This window comes from Sparus aurata, chromosome 15 (assembly GCF_900880675.1).
Source record: "Sparus aurata chromosome 15, fSpaAur1.1, whole genome shotgun sequence".
In the NCBI taxonomy this organism is placed as follows: Eukaryota; Metazoa; Chordata; class Actinopteri; order Spariformes; family Sparidae; genus Sparus; species Sparus aurata.
Genome location: NC_044201.1, coordinates 26,662,306 through 26,679,243, shown reverse-complemented (window position 1 = coordinate 26,679,243; position 16,938 = coordinate 26,662,306). Strand labels below are relative to the sequence as shown.

At 41.0% G+C, this 16,938-nt stretch overlaps 1 protein-coding gene and 1 long non-coding RNA gene across 3 annotated transcripts in view; both read left to right on the top strand.

Annotated features, from left to right (window-relative positions):
* bean1 (brain expressed, associated with NEDD4, 1) overlaps positions 1-9,135 on the top strand; it is a 53,023-nt gene extending 43,888 nt beyond the window's left edge. Inside the window, exon 5 of the mRNA XM_030442944.1 lies at positions 7,599-9,135. Within this exon, the coding sequence (XP_030298804.1) occupies positions 7,599-7,989 (391 nt within the window). The 3' untranslated portion in view covers positions 7,990-9,135. The remainder of the gene's footprint in view (positions 1-7,598) is intronic.
* A 4,010-nt stretch (positions 9,136-13,145) lies between these two features.
* Positions 13,146-16,240, top strand: LOC115597169 (uncharacterized). Of its 2 annotated transcripts, XR_003987038.1 has the most exons (4): positions 13,146-14,949; positions 15,067-15,157; positions 15,241-15,330; positions 15,987-16,240. It is a non-coding gene; the product is annotated as an uncharacterized LOC115597169 (long non-coding RNA). The 2 variants fall into 2 exon arrangements; XR_003987037.1 differs by having other exon boundaries at positions 13,146-15,157.
* Positions 16,241-16,938: the final 698 nt, after the last annotated feature.

The following is a 16,938-nucleotide window of genomic DNA, read 5'->3' as shown; positions in this document are numbered from 1 at the left end:
TAGCACTGATGAGAGCAGAGGGAACAACACTGTAACAGAGTCACGTGACCTGTGTTTTCTGCAGTAATACAATCAGATAGAACATTTGTCATCTCTGTACTTGTGTTTTGAGAGTCTGGACTCTCACCAGTGAGCCTTCAGAACCAACAGATCCACAGAGGATGTCATATCCACTGCCTTCCATTCAGTCACATCTCCCTCCTCACTCTCTGACTCTCTCCTGGAGGCTGTCGACAGGCGACTAAATGAAACATCACCTTGAATAAAACGACATATTCCTCTGAGTTTGATCACTGTCGGAGTCGTTCAGGATGATGTAAACTTACTCAACTCTCTGTCTCGTAATTTTTGGACATTTTAAAGCAAAAATGTTGCGTATCACATCTTAAAGTCTAACCTTGGGCTTCGTCTTGTGATCTGATTTATGCTGAGAAGTCAGATCTTCATAACACACACACACACACACACACACACACACACACACACACACACCTGTTAGTAGAGCATCTATATGCTTCTCTGACTCCACAGGCTAGTGCCTCTCACAGTGGTCGAGAGCAGAGACATGCCAGCTGTACACATGCTCACACTCACACACAGAGACCATATGCTCCATTCTGTAGCGAGAGCTGTCCGGTGTCCAGATCTGTAGAGCGTCACAACCCGTGAATGAACACATGCCAGAGGTCCTCCCTTTCTCATGACCTGTGTGTGTGTCTGACCACCTTTACTGTCGTGACAAATATCCGAAACAGCCACTTGGTTGAGGTCGGGGATAGATCCTCGTCATTGTTAGAGATTAGGTTTGTTTTTACCGATTACATTATGTTGTCATGCAATCGCTGCCAGGTGGAAGGTGGGCGTACAAATCACAGGACTTCAGAGTGCAGAGGCTCTTTGGTGGAGGTTCGAGAAAGACTGTGGTTTTAGTAAAATGATGATAAATCACTCTGTGTATTAAACCAGACCACGGTCCTTAACAAAGTGCTGTGTCTGTTTGAAAAAAGACGAAAAACAGACCAGTATCACATGAAAAGTTAAGCTCATGACTTATTTTGAAAAGTCGTTTGATAACATGATTGTTATACTTATACTATAATTATAATTATGTTTAATAATAAGTTATCATGTTTCAATGTGAAAAAAAATCAGGTTACAAGAAGTAGAATAGTAATATATGTTATAACAAGTGTAATAAGTCCGTAAAAATCAGTTGTTATATATAAATATTCAAAAACATGTTTATTATAACACTAACCTCATTTAGGGTTATAATAGATATCATAATACAAGAAATGTTGTCAATTAATTTTTCATATCATGAACCTTTTCGAGACTTGCCAGACTTGTTAAGTAACAAGATTTCTTTATTGTGTTGAGAAAAGTAAACATACAGTTGCAAATTAATTGTATAAAGTGTTATTTATAGGTGAGAGGGTTTATTAAGTTGAGTGAAAAACAACTATCTTCTCATTTCACTGGTAAAGACAGTGTTACAAACTTCTTTTCTGCAGGATCATTAGAAAACACGTGGAACAATATGTCACACTAACCATGATTTTATTATATATACATATATGCGAATATCATAAACAGTATGTACACACTCGAGACATTCAAGAATCGTGTTTTAAATCTGTTTAATCTCAGTTCAGGACGTCTCACAGCAATTTTAACACTGAACCCAGAAACAGTGAAAGCATCAGAGAAAGAAAAACAGAAAGCGAGGACGAGGACTTGACAAGAGACAGGGAGAAAGTGAGAGCTGAGAAGGAAGGAACAACACTGAAATGTAGCAGGAGACAACAATCTGATGTGTAAAATATCGCCTGATACATTCTTTGAATTGTTAAAAGTTATATAAACAACATTGACTGCCACTAGATTGCTGTGTCCACAGCTTAGAAAAAATGAAGTATGAAGAAATAATCATCTTCTTTTTCCATACGACCTACAAATATGATTTCTCAGGACAACCGTACCATGAAAGTGATGATGATGTGTCTTCTGTTTACATGAAGTGTCTGAATCTCAGACAGAAAAGAACAGCAGACAGAAAAACACAGATAAACAGATACACAGTTGTGTAACTCCCAGCAAGTGTCTCAGAGGGGACGAATTATTTTCACTCAGCCACACCTAGCTATCACTCACACACACACACACACACACACGCGCGCACACACGCTCACACTCATTAGCAGAACACACACGAGTGTAAACCACCACAGTCATTATCGAGTGTGACGCTGCTGCAGAAACACACTCAGCAGAGGGCCGCGGGGGAGCGAGAGGAGCTTATGACTCTGGAGAGAACAAAGACGCAGCGACTTACAGCGTGTTACAACACCTCGGTAACACCTTCAGCACACACTTTCCCCCGTCTCCAATTTTCACCTCGCCATGTGCAGTGGCTCGAGTGCCCAAGGTCAGTTTTCCCCAAAGCAGAAGAAAAACAATCGGAATAAAAAAAGCTTGAAAAATTGTAGCTCGACCCGGCCGTTTGACTTGTGTGTGAACGGAGGGTCGGATATAATGTAGTCTGTGTGTTAAAATGTTGAACCAGCTCTGTAGACATGCTGCATTAAAGGCAAAATTGTGTTGACAGTACATTAAAGAAGATGTTAGAGTAACCAAATCTCCAAGCGAGTCACATTAAAGGTTCCCAGCAATTATCGGAGGAGCAGCAGTTTGTCTTCATACCCCTGTTGATTGGATCACACTGGGAATAAGACGAGCTCCAGATCACAAGATCGTGTTCAGAAATAACTGACTATGATGGTATTAAAGTCATTGTAGGTTAGAAAATGGAAGAAAATGTTGATGTTAATGTTCTTAAACTTACCAAAATCAATGAAACAAACAATAACAGTGATAAAAGTGGGGAAGTTACAAGAGAATCAAAGTTTTGCAACGTTATAATCTCGTATAATATTTTTTTTCTCACACATTTTCTTGTACCCCTTTAGTCTCAGACACTATCAGATTTAAATATCAGAACTTCTCATCTTATTCTTGAACTATTACATCATACTAACACCTACAGTTAGTGTTGGGTAGCGTTCATTTTGAAAGTAACTTGTTATGTTGAAAGATTACTGCCATTAAAGGAGAACTTCGGTCGATTTAAACATGCAACATGCAAACTAGTCAATCCGTCGAGCGTGCACTTACTCCCTCACTGGCGGAGACGGAAACGTATTCCAGCAATTTCGTGTTTCTGTTCATAATGTACATGTCCATGTTACAGCCTGTCATGAGCCATGAGCCTTACAATAGCCTGTTAAGCCTGTTAAGTGCACACTCGATGGATATGCTAGTTTGGTCTAGCTACCGGAAGATGCGGATGTCAACAAACAGGTAAGTAGCTCCTTGCACAAACACACTGTTTTAACTACTTTTTTATTCAGTTTGAGTCATACACGCCACAGTGCTGTGTGCTAAGGTGTCTGCTGATGTTGCATAACTTTTGGTGTGAGATGTGGAGCATGTTAAGACGCTTAAAACACAGTGTAAAGTTCTGACCCCATGCTGTTAGCGTTCAATGCTAAGTCTCCGTTCACGGAGCTCTGTAATGGCTGGACCAAATGTTTTCACGTCTTCGGTACTGGCAAGTCAAGGGTAGCTTGAGCAATGAAGCTGCATGTTTAAATCGACCGAAGTTCTCCATTAAAACAGTAACTTGTTACCTCACAGCATTACCGACAGAGAAAAGTCAATGTTGCTGCTAATATTGTCTAAATTATGTTTGTGTTAAATTATGTTTTTCAGAAACAGAGAGATGCTGTGAAATTCTTACAGTACCGGAGTTATTTGAATTGCAAAGCTAATATGTTACATAACTAGTTTCAACAGAAAGGCAATTTCAGTTTCGTTATGTGTTACTTTGTAGTTATAGTTGTAGTAGTAGTTATAACTCAACACGACTCACAATGGATCCCAATAGTACTAGTCAGCTGGTTTAAAGACCAACCAGTGATTTTTTAAAACACATGTAATAAAATAAACATGCTAAACAAAACACAGATCACCGTCTCTTCATCACCGGTCACTGGGAGAGGTGTGTGATGACGATTCTCATCTTCACATCACTTCTGAAATAGAATATCTCCCCTTCTCTTGAAACAAACGTACACATCGAACAGGAAACCACACAGACACACACTCAGAATCTCTGACACTGCTTTAAAATAGCCGGCAAGTGGGCACACACCCTCACAGAGGATAGTGAAGGAGACGGAGAATAAAGACACAGGAATAAAAAGAAAGAACAGAAGTTAAAGGAAAGAAAGAGGGCGAGGTAAAACACACACACACACTGGCAGCACTGCGTGGTAGCAGGCTGATACAGTTAACCACCGAGCTGATTGAGTTACTCTGATTTATTGCTTCCTATGTCCCCATCACCATCTACCACACACACACACACACACACACACACACACACTCACTGGTTTTATAATTCTGTTTTCTGTTTAGTTTCATTCTGTTTTGTATGTTCTCTGCTCTCTCCGGCTGAGGGAGGAGGTTGGTGGAAACACGACCTCTGGGGCTGCTGGAGGAGTTCATCAGGGGAGAGTTTTGGGACTCTGCCAAAAAAAAATAAGACAGCAGGAAGGAGGAAGCAGGCTCCGAGTGTGTGTTTGTGTTTGATTGTGTGTGTTTGTGTGTAGAGAACAAAAGCAGGCTGCTGGATGAGGCTACATGCTGCTGGTGAAACACGCAGCGTTTTTATCTTCAATCGAGGAATCATTTACATTAAGTTTAACGTATTAGTGTAATTAAAGTCAAACAAATAACTAAAACCAAAACCATGAATAGTGAGTTTATGCATCAAACTCAGTCATCAGAATAAAAAAGCCCTTTCACACAAAGCAAAGATTAAGAATTTGCATGGAAATGTATTTTAAAAAATGATTTTATGGGTTCTTATTAACACGAGAACACCACTGCACAACATTTGTTCAGGAGAAAAGATATTTGGACGCCTGCAGAAGTATACGATAGACCAATGAAATCGCTTGTTTCAGCCGGTGTCCGGGTCAAAATTGGCGGACCGGGAAGAAAATAGATTGCGGCGCTGTGGATAATTCACACTGATCAGGTCTGATCTGGTCAGGTTTAGGAAAAAACCCTGGTTGGCTAGAAAAACCTGTTTTGGTCGCCTGAAATACAGCTGGAAACTGTCCAGAGGTCTTCTCAAAATAAAACGTTCTCGTGCAGGTGCACCTTCATCTGTCCACGACCTCATACACACCTTTCAAAGATCAAAGTTCAAACAGTCTGACACACGACCATCAAAGTGTTGTTTACTAACACTTCTACATTCAGAGTGTAAACGTGCTGCAGGTGACAGAACCCTCCGTTCTCTCTGTGCTGAAGCTGAGTGCGACTTCACCTCTGAACAGGCCGCACAGCTGACTCTTTCAGATCCCCAGCCAGGCACTTTGGATTTGGAAGATTGAGGAAGTATCTGAAGAGAACTTTTTCATCAAAAAAATGGCAAGATAACATGGCCGTCATCACCAGATGATAATTGATCCCAAAGACGACAAATTTGGAGGGCTTTACTGGAAAAGCATGGATGAAATAGACCTGCATGCCTTCATAGGGTTGCTAATCTTAGCAGGAGTTAACAGGTCGCGAGGCGAGGCTGCATCTAGTCTCTGGGATGCAGAAGGGCACAACGCCACTGAAAGACTTTCACACTTTCTCAAGAATGATACGGTTTGATAGCTGTGAGTCAAGACCTGCGAGAGGTGTGACTGACAAACTAGCTGCCATAGGAGAGGTCTGGGACACGTGGGTGAAGCGGCTCCTCTCAGATTCCCTTGTTGGTTTATGTTGTTCACATTTGTCTATTATTGGAAGTGCTTTCAATAAATTGCATTCAAAACTACTTTCCGTCCGTTTGTGAGGTGCAGCTCTGCTCTGTGCGCCGTAGTAAACCAGAAAACAATGCTTTCCAAACCAAAAACACCATTTGGCCTTCTGAGACCTCCTTTAGCCAGACATCGGCTTCTCATCCTCTCCCAGCAAGCTGTTCAGCAATGAAGCCCAAACCTCTGAACCGTCCAACACAGACAGACAAACCTCCTGAGGAGAGTTAAACACAGTCAGGGAGAAACCAAAGGCTGTATGTTGTATGAACCTCGTTGGAGGAGATATTCTCTGCACACATGAATTGTAACATTCCTGCACTGACGGACGCTGTTAAGTAAGTCCAGCACTGCATTTGTGTTGGTGACTACAATAGATTTTGTATATTTTGTGTCCACGTGGAGTAAATATATCACAAAATGTTTGCGTAAGAGGGATCAAGGAAGTTTTTAAGACATATTTTAGGCTATTTTTGCTTTGTTGTCGTTACGTTAAGATTATCTTTCAAGGTTACTTCTCTTCCTTTTTGTGTCCCTGTCAGCGCGGCGAGACAGACGAAACCGGACAGCTGTCAGCACATAATGGACCATAGAGTCAGCTCTGACGTAGCAGACACACAATTGTACATTGTCTGAGTTGGGACAATGGGATTGCTGCAAACTGGGACCGCTTCCAGAAATCTCCTGGATGAGTTCATGTCACTAATAATCGATGCTTTCATCAGCCCTCGTCAGCAAATGATGCTATTGAGGAAAATCTCCGTCAGACGGCTTCACAGAACGCTGCCTCAAAGCTGCAGCTCTTTTAAAAGTGATCCAAAACTTGTGACCCGGTTTAAACTGCTGAATGTTTTATTAGGTTTGTACAAGGTGTAATTGTTTGTTTCTGCTCACCAAGTCACAGGATTTTATGCTCAGTGACTGGATGTTTCATGTCAGTACACTCCTTAACAGTTGATTTCTTAAAAGGCACTTACAAATGAAAATGACATATTGTTCCTCTCATCCGTGAGCTGTATATCTATTTAGATTTTGGTCTTTGTTTCGGTGTTTGTTTTGGAGTTTTGGAGTTTTCAGAAGTAGCGTTAAGGCAGATGGCTGCCTACCATGAGTCCTGCACCGCTCCGAGGGTTTCTGTCTGTTTGAAGACAAAGTGCTTGCTCATGGGGGATATTTTGGGTCTCTGTGAATTAATGAATTAATTCAGCAGTATGGTCTAGACTTGCTCCAGTTGAAAAGTGTTAAGAGGTAACTTTTATTGTGAAATGGTGCTATATAAAGAAAACTGATTCCCTCTGTGTTGTGATGCGGTTGGTCGAGTACCAATTAGTTCTATCATGTTTGAGAGCAGGTAGACATCGCTTTGACCAACATCACTCACACCAAGTAGGATATGTCATTTAATACGGAGGCTCTGGGTCGATATTCAGCCTGATAATCTAACCCAAGCATCGTTATTTGACAACTTGGGAACGAGTTGAATTGCCTTCCTTATTCTTTAAACTTTCCCTCCCATCCAGATGGTTTCACTTCATCCAGGTCTTGGAGGTCAAACAAAAAACTCTAGCTCCAAAAATTATTAAGAATATCCCTCAAATCTTCTCCCACTGTGCTGCTTTGTTAGCGCTAACAACCAAAACCCATAAAAACATGAACTTTGGTTCTCCATCGTCACCACCATATTACTAATTGTTTATCTTTTGTTTATTATTCCCACAGTTACGATGAGTGTGTCGGCCCAGGATCGACTCAGATCTACATCCCTACAGATGACCCGCCTCCTTACTCCCTACTGGACCCATTTACGCGAGGGGCGGAGCAAGAGGAGCAGCCTGAATACACCAGTCTGGATCCGTCTCCATACAGCGGAGAGACCTCGGCCAGCGCCACCTGGTTCCCCACCTCCCACTACCCTCTGGGACTGCAGGAGCAGGAGCCGCAACACATCGCATCCATCTCCTTCCCGCTGGAAGCAGCGCCGCCTTATGAGTCAGTGTTGGCCGAGCAGGGACAGCCCCTCCCCCTCATGCCATGTGACCTTAATAAACACCAATCAGAGAGGGGGGCTGATGACAACTCCCCGCAGCCGGGAGCGAACCAGATCTCATAGGACGATTCGTTTGTTTCCCTCACCTGCGCCGTTGGTCGTTCCCAGCTGAATCAAACAAACACTTGCGAGGCGGGGGGCACAAAATGGCTGGTGGGAGCAGCTGTGACACCAAACAAAGGACACTAAACGAGATGCACACCTTTTTCACACAGTTGCTTTACACCTAGTGAGGCTGAAAATTTGCTGACGTCAGCTTCTCGGTGGACTGAAACTCAGCCGAGACTCCAGTTTTCGACAGTTTAACTCCAGTTTGTTTGTGGATAAAATTAAAAAACTCACTTGATTGCGTTGATCTGTAAAGTTTCTGGAACGGCGGCTTCGACGAGGTTAGACGCTCCCTCGGACACCATCCTCCTCCTCGTAATGACGCCATCGTCTGGTTCAGTTTTTTTGCCATGTTTTGACTGTTAGGCTCTCGTTCACTGGACGAGGACCGATCCGAGAGTCACGTGTTGGAGTTTGGAGTTTGGACGCTGAATCACTGGGACAAAAATGCATTTATTCATCACACTGTTGACGACAGCCAGCTGACTTTGTAGAAGAAGAGTGTAAAACAAAATCATTGTGGTATTTAGTAGTGTAGTTTAAGGTATAAACAAGCACACAGAGTACCCCCGTCCCCCCCTTCACATTTCTTTTGGTATGATCCTCACCTCTCCGTCTATTTAAATTGATTGATGATCGTGTTAGACTTCCCGAACAACCAGAACACCACTGCTGATCTCCAGTCTCCGTCTCTGTCGTGTGTTTAGAGCAGTGTGCTGTTCTGTAGCTTCCAGTGTGGTGGTAGAATCCTAGTCGTTAGAGCGACGGCGCCCGTTAATGAAATGGTTAGGAAACTACCTGAAGACGTCTGACAGCCTTTGGGCCAAGCACTATGTTAATATTTACAGCAGAACATCCGTCATCACCAGAGAGGGGGTTTCAACTTGTCACGCTGTTGTACAAAGTGTCGTAACTCTTTTCTATCAAGGGCTCTGGTTTTAGATATCGATTCTGTAACTGGACCCCAGCAGCAACATGTAGCTCGCAGTGCCCTCCTTCCTGACGAGGTCGGGACTGATGCAACAAAGACATTACACGTAAACTGTAGACCTTAACACACTGTTCACTAGAGGAACGGATGCTTCTGACTTTGTCTTTAACTTGGCCCGAACCTTCATGGAGGTCTTTTTTTTTTTTGTTTCGTTAGTGCACTAAAGGTTTAAACATCCTCTCAGTTTACCTGCGTTTGCGACCACTGGATCGTGTAATTCATCAGATTGCTAATTAGGGAAAGACACTGATGTTAATGTCAACATGTTATTGTGGCCACTTAAGCCTCTACTAGTTCTCTACTAGGGATATTCTTGTGTAAATTTAATCCATGGTCTAACACACCGGGAAACTGTGTTAGACTCCCTCTCGAGAGATCAAGTAAGCAGACCGCTAATTTACAGAGTTTTATCAACCTCAGAAACGACCGCACGACAACAATACACTGCAGTAAATGGATCCAAATATAAACCACCACCAAAAAGCATCAAATAATGCTCAGAACAGCACCAAACTTCAGCAACAGTACAAATAGGGTCTCAGCACATAGTCCGGGGCATCTAACCTCCGCTAGCTTAGCTGGATTTCTACTGAAAAGCTGACTAAATTTACCACTCTTCTGCAGCAGCTTCCTGTTGACGGGAAGTCCCGACGAGTCGATTACCGAGTGCAGTAGAGTTCCGCGGCTCATGGATGAAAATGTATGATTATGACTCCATGGAAAAGCAATCAAGGTTCATATGTGTCTTACCTGCCAGTTTATAACAGTTATTATCGAGAGCGGACAGGGAAAAGAACGGAATTGAGCATTTCTAACCGCACTCGGTAATCGTCGCGTCGGGAGGAGAGTTGAAATCTGTTTTTTGCTTCACAATAGAAATCCAGCTAAGCTAGCGGAGGTTAGATGCCCCGGACTATGTGCTGAGACCCTATTTGTACTGTTGCTGAAGTTTGGTGCTGTTCTGAGCATTATTTGTGGCTTTTTGGTGGCGGTTTATATTTGGATCCATTTACTGCAGTGTATTGTTGTCGTGGGGTCGTTTCAGAGGTTGATAAAACTCCGTAAATTAGCGGTCTGCTAACTTGATCTCTGGAGAGGGAGTCTAACACAGTTTCACGGTGATTTAGACCATGGATTAAATTTACACCAGAATATCCCTTTAAATTGGCCAAAAGCCCGACAGGAATGATAATCTTTACTGTTATTTCCATTACTGATTGGTATTTTGATTGTTTTCTTGGTTAATTAATTTGGATTTTGATCTATTAAATGTGTGACGTCTTCAAATTACTATTTTTTTTTGCCTGACTACAGCCCAAAACAGAGCAAAAAAAGCTTTAAATCCAGCAATGAATTGAATTGATTATAAAGAAAAAAGCGGCTTGTTGCTACTATTCAACTAATGTCCTTAATTATTAATTATTCAATAGCAGAGCAGATATTCAATGTCCATCTTTAGGGATGAAAGCAACGAATCTCAGAGACATTAAAAGCCTTTTCACACCAGGAACGTGGCAAATATATGATGCGAATTTGCTAAATACTCTCCTGCAAACATGTCACATTAAAACTATTCATTTCAAATTTGCAAGAGTTTGCTCAAATATGTGAATGTGAAGACACGAGTATGTTGTGACTGCAAGAAAACAGCGACAGCTTGCAGAGCTCTGAGCGAGGCTGCAGAAGTAGATGAGGTAAAATTACAGTTTTTATCAGAGAAGTCTGGTGGATTTGAGGAGAGCACAGATGTATGATAGCTTAGGTTTCCAATCTGTAAATCCCGCATAAGTACAGGGAGCGAGCGAGGTTACTCATCCCAAATCATACTGTCTTTTTAAACAAGGTGATGACAGACGTAAACAACCAACAGGTCCGCCATTGCAATGTGATGTGACTCCTTCATTTGTGGTATGGAAGCTCAGGAAATTCAACCTCGCTCTGACATTTTTCTTTTTTACTTTCGTGCGAAAGTTATAAGGTTAAAGTTATTCGATTAATTGCACACATATAAAAATCACCCCTGGTGCGTAAAAGGATTTTGGATCAGTAAAACGTTAATCCAGCGCAGCAACGCGAACGTCACAGTGCAGCAAAAATGTGAAAGTACAGAGAGGTGAAAGTTTCCTTCGACCTCGGCTCGCAGCTCCCATCTTAATGGAAATTTTAATAAATCATCACCACAGACTCGTCCTGACCTTTTGTCAAGAGGATTCACTTTGCCTAACCTCAACCAGAGTTTAGTTTGGTTCTGTGCATAAGTGCGTAAATGTCTCATTGGAAATAAAAATTATAATCCAGGCAGCATCACACAAGATTAAACCAGCAGTTCAGACGCTGTTTGTGCCCTCGAGCGGGACACAGAGACCCTGTTCCATCATCTCAACGTATTCATCATTTACCATCCCGTGACAAAGGCAGAAGCAAACGAGCGGTGTTTTAATAAAAGGTTGTGTGTGGAGGGAAAACACATGTTACTGAAGCAGGGTGTCAGTGAGGCCGAGTTTTAATAACAATGCAAAATGTTATTTACAGTTTCGGAACTGTTTTTTTCTCTTCTTGGTAACGTTATTGTCCTCCTCGCGTGACGTTGTCCTTGTGTTTAAAATATGTGCCTGATAGCCCTCAGACTGTTAGCTTGAACATTGTAGCCATAATCTAATAATCTCAATGCAACTAACCCAGTGGGCTGTTTCTGTTCCGTTACGTTATGATGTGTTGGTTTACTGGTGTGGTGTGGAAGATCTTATCATTTATTGAATCCCTGTTGATACTGAAGATGAGTGATTAAGTGCAAAGTTTGTTTATTGTGCTCACATTACACCTAAAATCTGTTTTTAGTTTTTTACTTTTTTGCCAGGTAATCTTTTTCTCCATCCCTGTTTTTTACTTTCTTTTTCTCTTTTCTTGGTCTGTTTCTTTCTCGCACACTTGTTTTATTCCCTGCGTCATTCAGGGAATATTTAGAAAATTGCTTCTTTCATTTTAATGCACCATTGATCTTCAGTTTGTCTCCCGTTGTGACTTCTAACCACATTTTCAAAAAAATTATTGATTGATCGGCTTCGGTGGGCCAACTAGTGATTTAGTGATAATTCTGTCAGTGATGGTGAAAACAAGTAGATTTTGAAATTACCCAGAAAATGTAATTGGTGACCAAGGATTCAGTTACGTAATGTTATAAAACTATATAAGACGTAAAAGGAGTGCATTGATAAAGTAGCATTAAGCATTATAGGACACACAACAACACACAATTAGCCTTTTCTAATTTATAAACTATGAAGCAGACTTTTAGAGAATTGTTATGAAATTTAGAATAACAAGGAGATCAACTAATATCTGAAAATATGTACGCGTACCCTTTAAAAAAAACTGCTCCTGATGATGATATTCAAGTACAACAAAACGTTGACGCTGTTCTTACATTCGGAGGAAGTTGTGGAAGCTTTTCCTCGGTCCTTGTTAGACTAGTCGATATAAAGAGCGCTGCACCTCAGGATGCTTTATTCATTTAATCAAAAGTGTGTTCATAACCTTCTAATAATTTTATGAGCACACTTTTTATTCATTTAATCAAAAGTGTGTTCATGGAATTAATAGAAGGTTTTAATGGGATGCTGGCTGTAAAAAAGAAATACAGCATATAAAAGTTAAAAGTTACACTGAGAATCGAGCAAAAACATTCACGTCATCATTAAATAATCCACTTTTTTCCCAAAGCCTTCATACCCTCATCCGTTGCTTTCTTTAATAGCCAGTATTCATTCTAAACATGAAATAAATGTACGTGTTTCGTGTATGTTGAAAATATCACCCAGCTCAATAACGAATGTAGAGCCTTTACACTTGCTGTGTCTCAATTCAGGGTCTGCATCCTTCGAAGGACCCGGCCTTTGCAGTCTTCTAATGTGAGTCCTTCGGAGGGACCTTGTTAACCTCGTCATCCATTGTTAAATGGAACAGTTTGGCCTTTGGAGCATTTCCTGGTTGTGTCACCAGATGTTTTACCCTTACATCGCATCGAAAGTGACGATCTACGCCAAGCGATGTCGCCATTTTCTCTCTTTCTTTCTTCTTTTTTGGGCGCGCAAAGAATCTTGGGATATGTGAGGCCATGAAGGATAGTAGCTGTGCATCCTCCAGAAACAGGGAAAAGAAGGAGCATTTGGAGGAGCCTTCGGATTGGGACAGCCTTCGCGCGGCGTTGTGACGTAATTGGCCTTCAAATGCTCCTCCGAAGGATGCAGACCCTGAACTGAGACGCAGCAAATGTCGACACAAAGTCAAATATTCACAGTCATCCACCAGAGGGTGATACAGACATTCTAACATCCGACATTCAGCTTTCTCACAAAAACATCACGCTGTTAAAAAGCGAGACCCTGGACGTTGAATCAGAGTGTCGTCACCTGGGTCTGCTTCGTTTGTGTTAGAGTTGAGGAGTGTTAATGCTTTTTTATTAGATTAGGGGAGGAGTTGTAAAGATCATCAGGTCGTCAGTATTACAGTAGAGAGGCATTTTTCCTAGCACGCGTGTTTTATTTATTTCAGCTAGGATTGCGGCACTGTTCTCTGTAAGTAAGTGTAAATGTCTGACATGTGTATCACTTTCCTCCCATCTCTCCTCTCTCTTTTCTTTTTCTTTTCTCCGTCTGTCCGGACAACAGACTTCGTGTACATATTAGGAACTGCGGTCAATAATGTTTCTTTATGTTCTGTATTAGAGATTTTGTTAAATATTTTCTTCTGTAGAGAAGAGTGAATAAATCTGAAGTCTTATACGAATCTGAGTGGCTGGTTCTGAGCAAACAAGCAAATACCAAGGATTGTATTTTATGTGTAGCGCTGATTTTCACTTTCAGCGTCCACGGGAAGCTGCAGCCGTCCCTTAAACCCCTTATCAATTTGTATTTTACCACAAACATCACACACACAAATCCTCAACCCAGAGTCCTGTAATGTATGTCCACACATGCACACACACGCCGTGTTGTAGCTTCATGCAATTAACATACCCGATGAAGAGCCGCGAAAACGTGTGGTAGCCCTGATAATTATGGATCATTGATCATCCTGTGGTTTAATTAGCTGAGTGTGCAGTAACTCCAGCAAATATTTGACAGAACTGATGCGTTGAGCGTTTTTCCTGCACCGATTGACTTTCTTCTTCAATGTCATGCAAACATCTTGGAACGTATGACAAACAGAAAAAAAGTCAACGATTGCTAACTTCACTTCCGCCGGCAGCTTCATGAGACCTCGGTGCTGAACTCGTGTCTGAGATCTCTTTCCAATCGACCTTCAAGAAAAATGTGAGAGGCAAATATTTGCTTCTTTGGGATTTTCTCGAGGGAGGGTGTTTGCTGGGTCTGCAACTGTTTACCTTCAGGCACTTGAGAGCAAGGTGGATGTTTGAGGACCGGGCGGGAGATGAATTTTTACATTTTTGAATATTACAGAGACAGATTCAGAGACTTGTGCTGCTGCCAGATGTGAGAAGCAAATACTGCACAGACAGGATGTTTATCCGCCTGCAGCATCATCTGGACAATATCCAGCTGGCAAATTGACACTTTTTTGTAAGTGTTTGGATGTTAAAGGTCCTGTTTGTAAGAAAAGTTGATTTTGGAGTCTTAATCCCAACTCGTCACATACTGCCCAACCCACAATTACATTTACAAGTTCAAAAACAACCAGGTAATACAGGTAGTTTGAAGTACAAGACGCCAGTGAGTGATTTATTTATAGAGCCCATTCTTCCAAACTGACTTGGGTAGATTTTTAAGATACCTCTGCCGCACAGACACGCCCGGCTTGATCCCTGCCAGTCTAATATAAAAGTCAGACTCTCAACAGAGACATCATAAAAGCTTCACTGTTTAAGACCTGCTCACAGACTCCTGCTGCTGAGTTTAATAGCAAAGGTGAGTTATTATTTAAAATCTCTTTCCAGCTTTCACTGACGATTAAAAAAGGATCATTAAGTTTTGCCATAAAAAGACAGACTGAGGGTTGAACTAAGCCCGAGCGCTCTCTTGTAGAAAATGAAAGCTCCGATCGTCTTCCTGCTCTTGTCTGTTGTCGTGGTCGGGCTCAAAGCGACGACACCTGAGTCCCCTGCCAGACGTCTAGGTAATCCTTACTCACATACTCGAGTAGCACCAAGTAATATCTTTGTGGATTTGCGTCTGATGGAATTTCCTCCAATCCTACAGTTATCCCAGAAGACGTGGCCGTGCCGCAAATGCTGGGAATTAGTTTGGACGACATAAAAAGGAGCAAGCCCAACTCTGTGGATACGAACGGTAAACTTTAGCGATTACATTGAGTCACTTTAATGTTACTTTCTAAATCTGAAGTTTGTATTATCAGACACAGTCAATTCCACTCAGGATCTGATGTCAGCACGAGATGACGTGTTCTCACCAGTATGTGAAATATGGCCATATTCTTACCTTTATGTAACAGGAACAAAGTGAACAGATGTGAAACTAATCACTTAAATCTAATGTTAAGTTTGGATATTGAAGTTCAACACCTCCAAGTCTTTAGATGCACAACGTCAAAAGTTGGTTAGCTGCAACAAAACAATGTCCCTTTGGAAAGTGTTCATACAACTGACCCCTCAGCAGTGACCCTCACCCTGTCACAATTCATCTTAGAGCGCTGTTATACTCGGAAACACATCTAAATATTCCATCGACTACTGATAGATGGAAGACCGGAAAGTTGGTTGCTGGAACGATCACCTTTTATATCTACAGGAGGAAAAAAAGGTCCTCTTCCACAGAGCCCTCCATGTTATACTATGTTTCTACAGTAGCCCAGATGGGACAATCCAAACACTGGGACTAGAGAGGGTCTTCTCGTTGTTGAGTGTCAGATTTGGGTACCCAGCTGTAATTTGCAAACACATGATAAGTTGAGATTGTTTACAAAATGTTCTGAACTTCTTTTGCAGGAGAAGATGATTCGGGAGCGACTCCGAAAACCTAAAAATCTGACCCGAAAGATGAAAAAGAAATAAACACGGCGTCTTGACAGTGTGACCGTCGTCTTTATTAGAGGATAATATTTTCAATTTGTGAATATGGTTATTTAATCAAATGTATCCATGTATAAGCTGAAAAGTATGTTTTGTAATTGTTTCATCTCATGTGGTCTGGCTCCATAAATACAATCTGCCATAAATAAAAAGTCCACGGACTTTATTAATCCAACCTGAAAAAAATTAGAAACAATAATTATTATGATATGAAACTTTATTTATATACAACCTTTCAAAATGCAGTGCTTTACAATGAAAATAGCTGATTTAACGCACAACAAAGCGAGCTAAAAGCCATTAAAAGGAACATAAGACACAAAGAGTGTATAAATTCATAAAGCAAATACAATCACTGAGAAAACTTTTAAAAAATAAGTTTTCAAAAACATTTAAAAGACAAGAGAGATCATAATAATGGATAATAAATAAAGGATATTTAACAAAAATGTATCATGTAAAGTGACCAATAAAACATGAAATAGACAGTTTCATCTGCAGATAATAAATTGTTATGTTAAATATTGTTACTGTTTAAACTTTCATTTCACTGTTTATTAAAAAAAAAAATTAAAGCCAATATAAATAGATGACATAGAAAATCAGAACAAATATGAAAATCTGAGACCAATAGAGAAAGTTAAAATCTAAAAGCAAGAAAAAAAACCTTAATATTAAGTTACTCTGCAAAAACCTGCTTACAATATATATATTTTACAAGTGACCCAGTGATGGGATCAGTGTGCTGCATAATAAGGATCCTATCTATTAATAATTCCACTGCAAAATGTAAGTTTATATAATTTTATACCTGTGAACTCCTCATGGCCTTTACTGTGTCGCCCTCCAGTGGATAAATCATGTAAGT